Source organism: Acipenser ruthenus, chromosome 15, assembly GCF_902713425.1.
Source record: "Acipenser ruthenus chromosome 15, fAciRut3.2 maternal haplotype, whole genome shotgun sequence".
Lineage (NCBI taxonomy): Eukaryota > Metazoa > Chordata > Actinopteri > Acipenseriformes > Acipenseridae > Acipenser > Acipenser ruthenus.
The window spans coordinates 30,074,412-30,090,366 of record NC_081203.1 but is presented as its reverse complement, the minus strand read 5'-3'; the positions used below and the strand labels follow the sequence as shown (position 1 = coordinate 30,090,366).

Below are 15,955 nucleotides of genomic sequence, written 5' to 3'. Positions count from 1 at the left end.
CAATCACAGCACCATATATCAACTTTTTTTTTTTTTAAGTATTCTGAAACCTGCCACCAAGGTTTAAAATGTATTAGCTAACCATGTATTTTGAATTATTAAAAAATATCAGACACCCAAGCCCGGATCTGAAATCTGATGTGTTGATGTAGCTCAGCCCTGCTTGGAAGCTGCTCTTTCCTACAGTGTCAACCTCCGACCCAAACAGAGTGAAACCCACATGTCTTATGGAAACATGGCACTCGTGCTGCCCACTTCTCTACCCTCTTACTGTCTGCAGCAGAGCAGTTAATAAAGAGATTGATTATGAAATTGTCAGGAAGTGACAGTTGGACAGGGCTGCTCCCCATGAGTGACAGAGGGCACGCTCTACTTTCACAGCCAAGAACTGCACCACCAGTGGAGTGCCGACAGCACCCAGACATGGTGCCAAGACTGCTGGATGGTGTCTGCTGAGACATGGCAGAGCCTTCTGTACAGAGAGAACTCCTGGTGGTTTGTATGTAGTGTCAGAGTTCATCGGTTTATAATAACCTTTCTTTTGGATGCTGTACAAACCTTACCCAGTTTAAAGGAGCTTGTAGACATTCTGTACTTGGCCCTTAATAAGTGGCACAGCTAAGTCTTCTTCGCGCTTTTTCTTTTTATAAAGCACATTCCTACACAATTATCTTATAATGTTATTTTAAAAGTTATTACATTTGTCAAACTGTTTTACTTCTCGTGAGTTATCCAAATGTGTTCATGTGAACCCCTTTTTGTTTTCTCCAGGACACTAAGGAGTGTGAGATGTTACATCCCAATCATTACTAATATTCTACCAATGGCTCATATACCATTGAAGGTATTCTTGTGCTACAGTTGTCCCTCAGTACATTACCATTGCAGTGCTGTTGCATTGCTATTAAACAGTTCTTACATTTCAAACGCTTTTTGCTCTATTTTCAACATCTCTGGATATGTTTTGGCGGCCGAATGTTTTGGTGCATGCAATTGGTACAAAACCAAATCTGATATGTTACCTAGCAAGACCGCATCCTACTATCACAGACATTGGCAATTCACCATAGTGTTTTGTTTCCCCCAACAGATCATTTAAACACAATCTTTAAATATTTCAACAGGAATAAGTAAAAAGGTTTTAAATTATCCATAAACCAGTCATTAGATTTATTTGAAATGCATGTTTTGTTCAGCAGTCTCTTCACATGACATGCACTTGCTGTGCCACCTAGCACAGGGATGAGGTGATGTGTTCAGTAACAAGTAAAAATATACATACGCTGAAAAGATAAGCATGCACCCACAAATTCAGATGACTTTACATCAGATTTGGATTCCGACGAGCATGTGGAACAAAAGAAACAATGATTTTGTCAGGCAGATCTTGCTAATTCTGTTAGGAAGCAATATTATTCATCAGCTAAAGAATGCTTGAATTCATCAGGAATCATTTTCCTGTTCTGCAGTGACACAATGGCACCCAAGTGTACATTTCCGAAATAAAAAAAAGAGAGTAAATGCTCAGCATAATTACACTGAATGGAAATTGGTTTCATTAGAAAATCAAATGCTAATTTTTTTTTTTTTTGTATAGTCCTTTTTGTCCTAATTAAACGTGTAATCTCCCTTCCCTTGGATTCTAATGTAATTCACATCGTTTAGCTGTCTGTCAATTTGTGTTTGTATGTGCATCTGTCCATCAGTTCTAGGGAATGGATGACAAAAGGTAGATGAATTAACTGCATATTTGCAGATGTCCTTTTTCTGGTATCTGGGCTTTTCAAACAATGTTCAAACATTGCACTGCTCAAAGACAGTAAAGTATTTCTTTCTTCAACAAGAACAAATATTTTCTTTCTTTGAAAATATAAAATTAATGACCAACACTACAAATTAGGGCTTTGGATAAAACCAAAAGTGTCAATAAAGAAGAATTTCCCCCTCTTTCCTGGATTTTGTTCCTTATTCCTGATCTGAAACCGTTATGGTGCTGGAATTTATAGGTCGGTATGTTTAGACTGGGCTTTATCATTTGATTTTGCTTTCCTAGCCTTCCTCTATACTCTTTGTTAACTATCAGAGATCAATAGTCTTTGTGTAGAGAGAATATGTATTAAAGAAATGTAATACACACAGATCAGAAAAATGTTTCACTCCATAGAGGAAGAAGCACTTCTATTGTAAAGGCAACACAGATGGACAACTGTCTTTATGGCTGTGGCTTGCACTGGCAGAATGCCATGGGCACAGACTCCCTTTGTTTGCCAGGCTACTAAACTAATAGAGATGAAACCAGGTTCCCGCTGGCTTTATATTATAAAGTCATTAATGAATACAAATAACACACTTTGCATACTGGCATAAGAGTGCTGGTCTTAAACCAGCTGAGTCTGTGGCAAGAAAACTTTTTGGATTTTTCATCTGGTCTGTACAGATCAGTGTATAATGTGTTTGGGAACAATGGATCACTTTGCACCTTGTGCAGTATTCTTTGAGAGAAACTGACACATTTTTCATGTATAAGACATCCCTCAATTTATGTTTTCATATCTTACCATTATGAATTCAGATGTCTGTTGCCTGTTGGCTTGAAGGTAGTAAACCTTTAAATATTTCAATGCCATTGTACATGTAAAATTCACCCTGTCTACGATCTTTCAAAATTGATATTTTGCGTGGTGGATATTTTATACTCTAACATGTTTTTTTTTAAATTTGCGTTTCTGTACTGTATTTAATTAAAAATGATCACACACAATGCACAATGGCTATTTAAGGCATTTTCCCTAGCAGTAGTTTGGGCAACAAAACTACAGCTCATTTGTTAGAAGAACATTCCCACAGTTTTATAATTGGAGGCAGTATCCAATTATTACTGGGGAAAGAACTGTAACCTCATTCAAACTACCCCATAATACAGTGTGACATGCAAAGGCTTTGAATCCTAGTTCTACAACAGTGATAACACTTTCTAAAAAGTGTCAGTATTTCAAATGTAATTACACTGTAACTAACATATGTTTTCCTTTTACATTTTTGCTTAATTCATATGCAGTAATATATTGTTTTAAAACCTTAAATCTTACATTAATAATCTTGAAACACTTATGCTGATGTGCCACTAGCATGTATGGAATGTCATTAATGTCTTAACAGCATTCTTTACAGTGTTACACTTTAGCAGGACATGAAAATAATGTAGACATATATATTATAAAAATGATGGAATACATACCCTGAATTATAAAGACTGTAGCCCATATTTAAAGTGCACATAACTGCAATTCCTATGGGTTGATTTAATACTGTTGTTATGATTAATACTGTTGTAATGCACTCCTTATAAAGAGTAAATTAACCATAACCTATTCATTATACCTGTGAATTTGGTACCCAAGCAATTGAATCTGCTTACATAGATACTTCACACTTTATATAAGCTAGATTGTATTTTGTGATTTTGTGATTTAAATGTGGTCTGTCTTCAGTTTTGTTTTTCTCTGATATTTTAAGGCTGGCTGTGGTGGCTTCCGCAGTGCACAATAAAACGAACACCAACAGAACACTTACACGCCCCTTACTGAGCATTCCCAGCCCAGCTCTATGCGCTAAAAGCAGTGTTTGCTCTTTCTACTTTGAGAGAACACCATTCTTAGCTGTCTTGTGTTTTCAACTGTCATTGTAATGAGCGTATATTTCATTGTTACATCCCAGTCGTTACTAATATTCTACCAATGGCTCATATACCATTGAAGGTATTCTTGTGCTACAGTTGTCCCTCAGTACATTACCATTGCAGTGCTGTTGCATTGCTATTAAACAGTTCTTACATTTCAAACGCTTTTTGCTCTATTTTCAACATCTCTGGATATGTTTTGGCGGCCGAATGTTTTGGTGCATGCAATTGGTACAAAACCAAATCTGATATGTTACCTAGCAAGACCGCATCCTACTGCGTCTTGTGTTTTCAACTGTCATTGTAATGAGCGTATATTTCATTTTTTTTTTCAAACTCTCAGAGAGTGGGCAGACAGGTGGTGTGGGTTTTCAGGGATAGCAGCAGAATGGGGGGCTAAAAAATGATATACATAAAAAAGAAAAACAAAGATGAAACGGACTACTTTGGATATTCTCTGATAATTGGCTTCTTAAAAGGGGCTCATTTTTAACTATGTCACTGTGCCTGGTGGATGACAATTAATCTGTTTTTCAACATTTTCTTGGCATCTGTGCCTATTACTTTATATGCTAATATATGTAAATTACTGAACATTTTATATGCCAGTTACAAGTATAAACAAGCAGTTTTTTTTCTTCATTTTTATTCTTTAAGCATATTAATACAGGTTTTAGTACCAGAATTTATTTTAAACTTTTTTTTTTCTTTTCTTTAGAGGATGTTTTATCAGGAGTCTATACATCAATTAACTGTACCAAATACATGCAAGCAGTTTAGAACACTATTGAAACAGCATTTTTATGTATGATGCTTTAGAGCCATTTCAAAGAAATTGGATTTTACAAACACCATTTTCTTGCTGTTTGTTTTATAGCAAAAGTTGCTTTAATGCTTGTTATGGAAATGTAGGGCATTCAGATGGAAAGCATCACTGAAAACCACTGAAAGTAACCGCCCCTGTGGTGCTGTGTTCACTTGCAGGTGTTTTGAGTTGGCCATTTGTTTTTTAAATTAAATAAAAAGCCAGATATATTCAATGAAGAATTAAAATACAAAGATTATTTATTTCAATACAATTATTTTGGTAAGCCCCAAAAGGTACAAAACACCAACACCAAAATAACATTTTTGAGGTAAAATGGAAATACAAGATTCAATGCAACAATTAAAGTCCTATATGCAATACAAAATCCTCAACAAATGCATTTCCCTCTCAAATCTTTTTTTTTTTTTTTTTCGAAAAAAAAGACTTCAAAGTGGGGATCTAATGATTTAAATTTAATTATGTTGCAAATAATTTATTTTTGTTTTCAAATGTGTGTGTGTGTGTGTATATATATATATATATATATATATATATATATATATATATATATATATATATATATATATATATATATATATTGAGGCAGTCAAAAGTAAAATTGTTTAATGACTAATGCAATGACTACATTAGTCAATAAATACTCGTCCAGAAAAGTGAATTTATGGAATATACTACCAACTCTGAAACAGGGTTACATTATAACCCTAGGGCTCTGCCATTAAATTAAATACATATCCTAAATAAATTGTTTTCTATTAGTAGTTAGTCTTCATATAAATTGTAATACAATTATTTTGAATTTTTTGTCGATGTGCCTTGACACCTATAAGCTGGAATGGGGAACGCCTTCACTCGAAAACCAAATGTTAATGAATGCATTTACCCTTATGATAGTGCATTTTTCACATAAATTGCTATAATTAATGCTGCATTATGGGTTTCTTTCCCACTCTGGTGAGCTTACACCAAGATACAAACATGCTGTAGGAACGTTTTTCCATTGTTCTGTGGCTGTTTGAATATTTTAAACAAATGCACCTGGCAAACTCTAGATGTCGCTGTTGTATTCAAAATGAAGACTGAATCCTGACTAGCTAAAATTCTGACAAAATATTCATGGGGATGTTGAAAGCAATTTTTTAACAAACAAAAAAAAGAAAAAAAATGTTTGAGCTGGACATTAGATAGGCTTTTTTTATTTAAAATAATTAAAAATTGAAGTTCCCTTGTTATTATTCAGCTGTATGACAAAGGACTTCAGAAATACCCCGGTATGCATACCATGGGACAGTTTGCTTTACATAGGCTCATGCTTCTTGCAAAGCAGTCTTCTACATTACAGCCATCTGCTGTTCAAGTAAACAAAACTAATGCATATCTCTAATTTGCACAAAAAGATTGCCATGTATCCTGAATACACGTGCAGTTGTAGCATGTGTGATATCCAGGATAGGATCCTTCATAGTCTGCATCTCTTAATTAAGTAGAACTACCAGAGGGAAATCAATCACACAAAGAAATCACATGGCTAAAACCAGGAAACATTCGATCTGATTTTCTGCAGATAAATGGGTAACCCCAGGGTACAAACAGTAAAGGAAGGGATTCTGACCATTGAGGGCTACAGTGGGATGCTCCATAAACATGCAAGCCATAACAATGACAAGGCACAGATCATTCCACATTGAAAAATCAGTGGTCATTCACAATCAATGCTATATTAAACAAAAAATGCCATGCTTAAGTAATAATGCATATATGCATTTTGAAAATGAGGATAGACTGGGGAATTGAGGGAAGCGCTTTCCTCCTAATTGTGCTGCCATTGTAACATGTATTAACAGTTCAAAGGCTGTTAAATCTTGCACTTTACCTGCTTAGTTAAATTAGGTGCTTGGGTGAGTAGTGTAGACTAAGGACCATCTTCCCACTGATCCCCCATCTTGATCTGAGCCTGGTATATGTGGCCTTAATGGATATTCATGCCAAAGAACACATACTTCTTTGGGGTACTGCATTTCACCAGACCAGACTACCCCACTTTAAAAACCTGGATTAAAAGCCAGTAAACCCCAGTACACAGCTTTTTGTAGTGATGCCAAGTTAGTATATTGGGAAAAGTGTTTTGTTGGTTAGAGTGTACTGTAAGGATAGTATCGTATCTATACCGGTACATACAGTCAATAAAAAGTTGCTTGGTGTCTTTTGTGGAAAAACAAAATAATGTCACTTGACAGGTGAAGGCACTAGACAATGGACAATCATCATGGATCATAGAGGGCTTTTTATCCTTAATATCATAATATCATATCATCTCAAGGAGGACTTCACTAAAAGCAGAATGCAGCTCATGTATTTGAGATTGTGAGTACCCATCCATCGATTGGGAACTGCCAGCTATATGAAAAACAACTGCAGTACAAGTGCATTAAAGTGGTACAAGCAACACATTATAGAAAGCTGTTGATTTTTTCTTTTTGTTTCAAATACCTTGTGCTATAAAGTATTACTTTAGTGAATTATGGTTGTTTCATAACCAAGAATCTGAGACAAGAATATTGGATAGCACCACATTAGCTTTTTACAAAATCAAAGGTAAATGTAAACTATTAAGATACACTAACAGCCCAGATTATCTGATTAACACTCTGGTGTTAACTGTGTTTTGTTTTTTTTGTACATGGGTAGCAACACTAGTCAAGCTCAGAGATGTATATTCATTCCAGTAGCTAGGCTATTTTTATTTATCATCTCTATGCACGGTATGAAGATTACTTGGTGATGGCGTGAGGTTACCATCCCTAAGTAAGTGTACAATAATCCTACCAATCCCACAGTGATGCTTGGGAATGAGTGATGGCAAGCATTGGTCACTATAGGTGCTCAGCTCTCCCTGCAGGAATCTCTACTGTAGATCCAAGGGCCTCTACAAGGGGCACATACTGTAGACTATGAATAATTTCCCCTTCGATCAAATTCAAGTACAACAGAGAAATGAACACAAGAGTCCAATGCACTGGTGAAACAACAATTAGTCAGCCTCTGTGACATACTGTCTTTGCAAGTCAGCCTGGAAACCTGTAGTTTCATATTAACATTCTGTGAAGCAGGCGTATCTGTTATCATCTCTAGTTTTGTACCAGGATTAGTCAATATTATCAAATCAAATTGGTAATTTTTGCTGAGTTAAACAAGTATAATATGTTACTGAAAATCTATCTAGTTTTGATCAGCTTGCAATGTGCAACATTTCTTAATTTTGTTCTAGAAGCCATTCTGGTTGTTATCGTACTCTGAGGTGGTGTAGACGCTTAACGTTGACATACACCATGTCATCATTCCAGTGTAATGTGAGCCTGCCTGCTCCAGGGAGTTTCTGTCCAAACACAGACACTTTCACCAGGAAGAAGGATTAATAATGATCTGGGAATCCAAGAAGCCAAACCAGCATAACCAGTGCTCCCACTCTGGGCTGCTGCTGCTGCTGCTGTAAACAGACAGGCTGAGACCCATATCACTACTAAAAAACAACTTTACAGAGCTAATTAACTAAATGAGCTTCTTGTATGCATAGAATGTGAATCACTTGACAATGATTTTATATACATTCAGCAAAAGTAACTATGTATTATAAATGTATTTATGGGGACAGGCAGTCAGTTGTTACCCATATGTTTACAGCCTTTGAAATTTCCTTCAATTTAGCAGCTGCTTAATAGATTGAAAAAAGATGACTCAGTGGTCAAAGTTAATTTTATAAATGATCTTTTGCATATTTCCAGGTGCTTTCTTGTATTAATTTCATTATACTGAATATACAACAGTTTATCTTTTCACTGCTCTTAAATAATTTAGGGAATAAGATTGCTCCATGGCCTGGCATTATAGAATCTTTTTTTAGTTGCATCCAAATTAACCTTTTTCACAGTGTAGAAAATATAAAAGAGCATTTAAAAGGTTTAACAAAATCTTAAACTAAGAGGAATTTCAACAGGAATTAAAAATGTATCTATTTCTATGTAAAAACAAGTACTATATCAGGGAATTCACCTTTAAACTGCAGTATAAGCTTAGAATTTTTGAAGATAATTTGCATATGTGTATTCTATTGTATTGTATTATCTGGTTGCATGTCTCATGACATTTAAGGGGTTGAGATGTTGGTTGATTACTGCAATAAACGCTAGTTCTAGGCATTACTGGATGTGAACCACAACCAGAAGTGAAATCTTGCATTCATAAATGTTTTAACCCAGTTTGACTTGCCATGCCTGCTAAAAAGCAATTCTCCAAGACCGTAATATAAAGCATTTATAGCTAAATAACAATCTTTGCAATCTCTTTAGAGTAACTGAGTCAAACCTTCCCACAGGTACATTCATTATAAAAGTGCAGGCCACAGTTCGCAAATTTACAGTAGTTTACCTATTTTCTTAAGTGGGTGAGATAAAAATGGAAAAAAAGGACAAAACACTTAAAAAAAAAAAAAGGTATTTTTGCTGTCAGCTTAAATGCATACAAATTGCCGTTGATGAGCTCTTCATTGGACTAACATTTATCTAGTAATATCCCAAGCTTTTAAAACCACTGAGACCCCACTCTTCAGGTGTTCATTTGAATAGAAAGAGCTGAATGAGTGTTTCTGTAATTGATCCCCTGAGTACAGAATGTCTAGTCCTGCAGAACCAACATTTTCCCAATTACTGATATGTTATTCCCCTTTTTCTCTTCAAACCGCTGCACTGCAGAATTAGACTAATGTTTTGAATAATTTCACTCTAACTTTCTTTCTTTTTTAACACCCAAAGTGCTGGCATAAGAAAACATGCTATTCTCAAGAAGAGTGGAATGTTATGGGCAATACAAAAACAAACAGTGGTCTGTGCTGCCAAACCCAATACCAGCCCATTCTAGGTCAGCTTGACAGCCATTCATAGCACTCTGCAGATCCATGAATACATTCACAATCTCATTACCTCACCCCCAAACACACACTAATATTATTTACATACCACCGATGTCTGTCAGCGAAATGATTTTAGTTTGGATGAATGTCACTAAAAAGAACATAATACATACACATTCAATTACAATTCACGACATAGAAATGAAAGCTAGAAAACGAAAAAGTCACAAATGGAATTCATCTACATTGTGTTGCTTTTGTGAGTTTAAAGGACATACATGTATAGCTACAAACGGCATTGTAATAGTTCTTTTCTTTTCTCCTTCCTTTCCTCTGTTGCTGTTTACATTCATTCTGGTTTCGAGTTCTCATTTCTGTCTCTTTATACTGAGATTTGTTTGTCTCTAATGTTCAGTTTCACTGGCTACATCACGGCATTGGATAGAAGTGGTTTCAGCGGTGTTGAAGGGATGCAGTATCCGATATACGATTTCAGAAGAATGTGAAAAAAAGGAAAAACATGGCAAAACAGAGCAGGATTGCATGCAATAGTAATATGTAGTGTTGCCTTAAAAAACACAAACATTTTACTGGACACCACTCTGGCTTGTCAGGATATTGTCTAGCACAGGTGTGGGTGGTGCCAACACCTTTAGTTTTGCATGCCTGTATGTAGACTACCTTGAATACAGATACAATTTACATCTGTATGTGAGGTCTAAAAAGAAAACATTTTGAAAAAGATATGACCTCTTCAAAAGAAGAAAAAAAACGGGGGACACCAATTATTAGGACTAAATGGTGTCTACAACTGTTTAGGTTATTAAAATAGTCGACACAGGCACGAGTGAGGTGGCTAAATTCTCATGAATCTTTGATTACCCATACCTCCCCTCCCCTCAACAATGTAACTGATGGAATTCATCTGTCCAGCTGGGCCTCAGCCGTATGAATGATGGTACTAATTCTGGTCTACAGTTACATTACAGTTGTGACTCAAATAGCCTCAAAGTTCACTCTGCAGGTGAGATACCATCCATTTAAATGACAAGGTGTGCCTCTGTCTCAACCTCCTTACCAATTAATCAGATATTGCGCCACAAAATGAAAGCTAGATTGCTTTAAAAGCATTTCCTTTTCTGTCTACTTGGCCAGACATGTTTTATTAAGATGTTTCATCAATATTGATTAATATGGGCCTGGAAAAAATACGACCTTCAGTGTCTTTAAGTGTTTCAAAGTTTTGTAACAACATGTTTTATTTATCTTGGGTAAAATTTTGTAAACACTGTGGATACTCTGCAATTACACATCCAACTGCAAAGTAACATTTACTGTTTATTTACAGGCGATTATAATGTAGTGAATGCCATAACTACAATTTGAATGTTTTTACCCTTATATTTCAGTTTAAAAACTGGAGTTACACTACATACATACTACATACTAATGACTGTCTTTAAAATGCTTTTAAGTGCAGCTAGAAGGAGAACAGGAGGGAAGAAAGATCTTTAAGAGCAGAGAGAATGTATGCTAGAAATGGAGGGTATGGGGCTAGTAACTTCTGGTTTTACTGGTACATTTAGTATACAATTCGGCTTTTTAATACATTGCTCTACTCAAATCCAACTCATTTAAATATATATATATATATATATTATACACATTTGTATAGAACCATGAAAACACTTGGCTTATATATACTGTAGCGAAGGAAGCATTGTAATGATGGTTAAAGGATTGGTTTAAGTGTAGGCAGCTGGTTAGGGAGTTGACCTGTGCTAGGTAACTATTAACTACTACAGGAGTCTTTTACCTTCAAGAGACCATCAGGGTAACAGAACACAAACATGAGACAGGAAAGTACAGTAAGTCATGCCAGCTGGCTCTTTATGTTTAATTTAAGAAAACGCTATAGTTCCTGAAACACAATGTCATGTACCACATGTTTTATATGATCATGCTGATCATATGCAAAATGTAATAAGACTAAAACAAGACAAATGTTACAGAATATTATTTTTGTTTCCGTCGCTATGGACTCCTTCGAGGTCTTGCATTTAGATGCTGTGTCCCCTTTTATTGCAACTGAGCTCTAAAGAAAGGTGAACAGCTGGTCTGAGCCGGTCCACTTGGACATTAAAACAAACATGACTTTATTAGCGGTACCCAGGATACCAGCTGATCCTTTCCTGGGGTCCTGTCGCGGTGATGTCTTCATCTCTAACCGAAGCAGACGCCAGCTCCTGGCAGCTACTGGAGGTGACAACAAATCCAATTAGCTCCTCTCCATGGTGCCTGTGCAGGCAGGGATAGCATGACAGGGACAGAGGCTGCAATACTCCACACAGCAGGGCACATCCTCTGCAGCCCCTTCACTCCAGCTGGAGTTACTCTGAAAAGTAACTCCGCTTCAGAATGCCAGAGCGCAGTCCCGCTCAGAGGTGAATATCGCCAACAACACATGGACCTAACACTATAATAACCTTCTGCTGAAAGATGATAGTGATAATTCACGGCACTGTATTAGCACATCTCATTTACTACTGTGAATTATAAGCTCAGTTAGCACAGCAAACCCTTGCTATCTCAAAACTAAAGGTCTACCAATATATTTTTTGCAGTTGCCATATTGGTCACACTTTATATACACGTATATACCATCTATTCATTTGTAATTAAAGAGTTATTAACAAGGAATTTGTTTATTACAATTACATGTGCCATCTTTTAAAAAGCTGAAAGCTCGCATAGTACTGTTGCTGGCAAATGGGAAACGACACATGTTTTTCTGACAACATAATGCACCAGTACCAGTGCTGTATTCTTTTAACAAGTGTAATACCCTCCTCTAACACCGCAGCATCAGGTATAATGTAAAGCAAAAACAAAAACAGCTTATACATATAGCTTATAAAAACAGATGTTATCAACCAAAGAAGAAAACAATGTGTCATTGTACAAAAATACCAATATAAATACTCGTTAAATTAAAGCTGAAAAATGTTTCCTTCAGCAACAGGCTGTTATTTGGACAAATATAAACACCTGCCATAACACTGTCAATAGAGTTCAGGGCCACCATAGTCAGCCATGATGGCACTGATACAATGTGATTAATCTGCAAATGTTTTAATTGTTCTGAACAATAGCATGAATACCGCATATAAAGTTTGTGCTCCGGAACAGTTCATAAAGTCAGCACAATATTAATCGTTTGTCCAGGATTAAATATGAAAGCACCATCCAATAGGGCACCAACAAAAGCCCCTTATGAAAGTCTGTCAATTCTGCTGTCATTTCCACTGTGATTGAAGCATACTTTTAACAGAGCGAGGCAGCTTGTACTTGTTATAGAATATGTGAGCATGAGAAGGGAACATGTCCAAAATAATAAAAGGGGAATCCCTTATCCTTACTCACAACAGTAACATGATATCATATAAAATGATTGCCAATCATCAGCAAGGGGTTATAATTACTGTAACTGTCTATCTAAATGTCTAATCAATTCTTGAAATAGAGTTACCTCTACAATCAGCAGCAGGGCTACATGGCACATTTCTTTCTCCTTCTTCCCCTTTTATTAATGTAAAGCTGTAGGTCATTACCTCTGACTGAAACAGTAGGAAAAGTGTAGCGATTAAACTGACAAGGAGACAGATCAAATGTGACACATCAAAGAGACTGAAAAAGCTAAAAACTGAGCAACGCACTACTACATCCCCTGTGAGCTGGGAAACAAAGCCCACATACACGCTCCACATGGTCAGTAACACCACCCAGAGCCCAGAGCAGCACTGTTCAGCTTCCCCCAGGACTGCATCAGGGAGCCGTCCCGAGTGACTACATGTCCGATGATTATACTATCCGTGCACAGGCGCTCAGAGGGGCTAATTAATGCTTTAATATGTAAATGAGCGCTGCAGTAAATTACACAGCTGGCAAATACATTTGTTTATTTTTTCATTTATCAAGAGTGCAGCCAGGCTCGGTTTTATTGAAGGCAACTAAAATGCCACTTTCTGGGTTCTACTCTTACTGTGTAGTTTCAAGGTTTTAACACACATTTTATGACATCTAATTTGCATAATAATAATATGCACAGTTCTCCCATAGTGTTTCAGTTTCCCTATTGACTTAATGTGTTACAGGACCCCACTTGATCCCAGAGTTTCCTATGTGTACCTTAGGACTTGAATGCAAGGCTACAATGGGACACTGATGCCTGTGACACAGGAGGAAGTATACTTATATTAGAAAATGATTCAGTACTATCAGCCAATCAGCTTCCACCTCTAGCTGGCTTCTATTTCTACTTAATGAAAAGGAAATATTTCTACTTAATGAAAAGGAAATATTTATTATACAGCACAGGGCTGCATTTAAGAACAAAATCTTTAACCTTCTATTTCTCCAGCCAGAACCATGCTTACAGAAAGACTGCATGACACAGGACTACCCGGTTTACATATTTTAAATGAATAAATGTCTAAGAATGAATGCACCAATATGTACTTGATCAAATGAAATAGCTTTAAGAAGAAACTGTCAATCAAGATCATGATCTACATATATATGATAGATAGATAGATAGATAGATAGATAGATAGATAGATAGATAGATAGATAGATAAACTTCAAGATGTTGCTATTGAGAGGCAGTATTTACAGAATCGGGACCTAATGAAAACATCCTGTTTATCCTTTCCCAATCTAACACAAATAAATACAACTGAATCCCTCATTAGAGATTCTTTGCTGAAGCTAATGAAGGGAGATAATAATAGTCTTGGGTATCTACTGTATTCAGTGCAGCAGGGCTGTTTTAAAGATATACAAGGAAACCTTTTTGTGTACTGGACTGCAACATTACTGTGTGATGAATATATCACATTACTTGTTGTATCACAGGCTAACTGAAGTCGGTATAAACACATTTCTCACTATTTATTTTAGTGTCCAATTGAGATATTGATAAAATTAGTGTCAGGTTCTTATTTTAGTTGTCCTATGCAAGGTTTTCAAGATAGCTCCTGGGACCAACTCACAAAATGTCACATTGCTCCAGAGTCCAGAAAGTCAAGGGTTTCAAATTATGTCAACAGAATGATCTGATTTTCAAGCTATTATTTTACTCTACCCCATGCTAAAAACAGCCATGATCATGACTGCTCAATTTATGAGAGAACAAAATGGTAAGGGTGGTGTAACATAAGAAATGTTTTTGAATGTTCTCATAAGTGGGCTTTGGAGTTACTTTTAAAGTAAGCTTCCTTTCCTTAGAGAAGTTAATTAATGTTCTAATATGCAAATAAGTTAGTGAGCATAAAATCCTGACAAACAGATGGCAAGTGAGCTTAATTATTTTTTTTAAATCCAGCAGGGGCATGTATTAAAGTTGTGGCATTACTTTCCTCAGGCCTTAAAAATATGAAAAAGCACAACATGTTAAAAGAACTGATGCATTGTTTTAACAGCTGATTGAATCAGAATATTGTGTTTCTAACCTAGTGTTAACTGCAAAGTACACAATCATAGATGAGTTGTTGCCGCAGTGTTTAACCTATGGACATGGTGGGCGGCACCACTGATCAATTGCTATTATAACTTTAACAATTGTATTTACATGGGTTTATGATGGTCGATACTCCCTAATGAGCCTCAGTTAAGTCTTAAAATGTGTCTATGTGTGCGAGAGATAGGAAAACTAGAAGTGCCTTGGTTGAGATTATATTCCTTTGAACAGTATATCTTATTTGCTTACCTTCTCTTTCTTCACATTTTTGTCTAAGTCCACTCTGATCAGGGAACGGTTAATTTGTAGTGCTAAAGACAGAGCCATAAGCCCTCCTGCTCTGATCAAATTTTTACGGACATCTAGTCTCTGGATCCGAGGACTTTCTGCAATGAACTCTGCCAGAGCTACAGCTCCTGCAAGTTAAAGACACAGGGGATTAGAAAAACAAAACTGATATACTCCCTTTGACTTTAACAGGAAAAAAAGGAATAACACATCAGAGTTACTGCCTTTACACAGGAGTTCAATGACATGCTGCATCCTTCTACACATTTGTGTATGATCTCTTGATATATTTGCCAGTGAACTTCTTCAATTACAGTTTGACCAATTCAGTCACATAACCAGTCTAAAATGTAAGATATATTAACAAACAATTCTGTTTCAAAGCACTTTGTGATGTTTGCAACTGGATATAGCTATAGGATGCTATTCAAATTATTTAAATAACCCCAAAACAGCACAGAACAGTTTTATGGATATCAAATTGTATTTTATTCAACAAAACAGAATTTGTGAATAGGGCACACAAATCTTTTTTCCTTTTAACTGTTTTTTTTATTTTTTGGTTGTTTTGCTAAATTCTATTTTAGTGATAAAACGATTGTTATAGAAAAACAAGGTAACTGAACGAATGCAATTGAAAAAAGAGTTGTGATATGGAGGCCCGTGTTTATCTACAAGACTAGGATCAACAGATACACTATTACTTTCTGTACAGCAATGGGAAAATATAAGGTA

The 15,955-nt window shown here is 36.1% G+C and overlaps 1 protein-coding gene across 2 annotated transcripts in view; it reads right to left on the bottom strand.

Moving 5' to 3' along the window:
- The window catches only part of LOC117422536 (protein phosphatase 1 regulatory subunit 37-like), a 35,018-nt gene that overhangs the window by 2,876 nt on the left and 16,187 nt on the right, over positions 1-15,955 (bottom strand). For both annotated transcript variants that reach the window (XM_034928002.2, XM_058987819.1), the window contains one exon: positions 15,182-15,348. In XM_034928002.2, the coding sequence (XP_034783893.1) occupies positions 15,182-15,348 (167 nt within the window). The remainder of the gene's footprint in view (positions 1-15,181; positions 15,349-15,955) is intronic.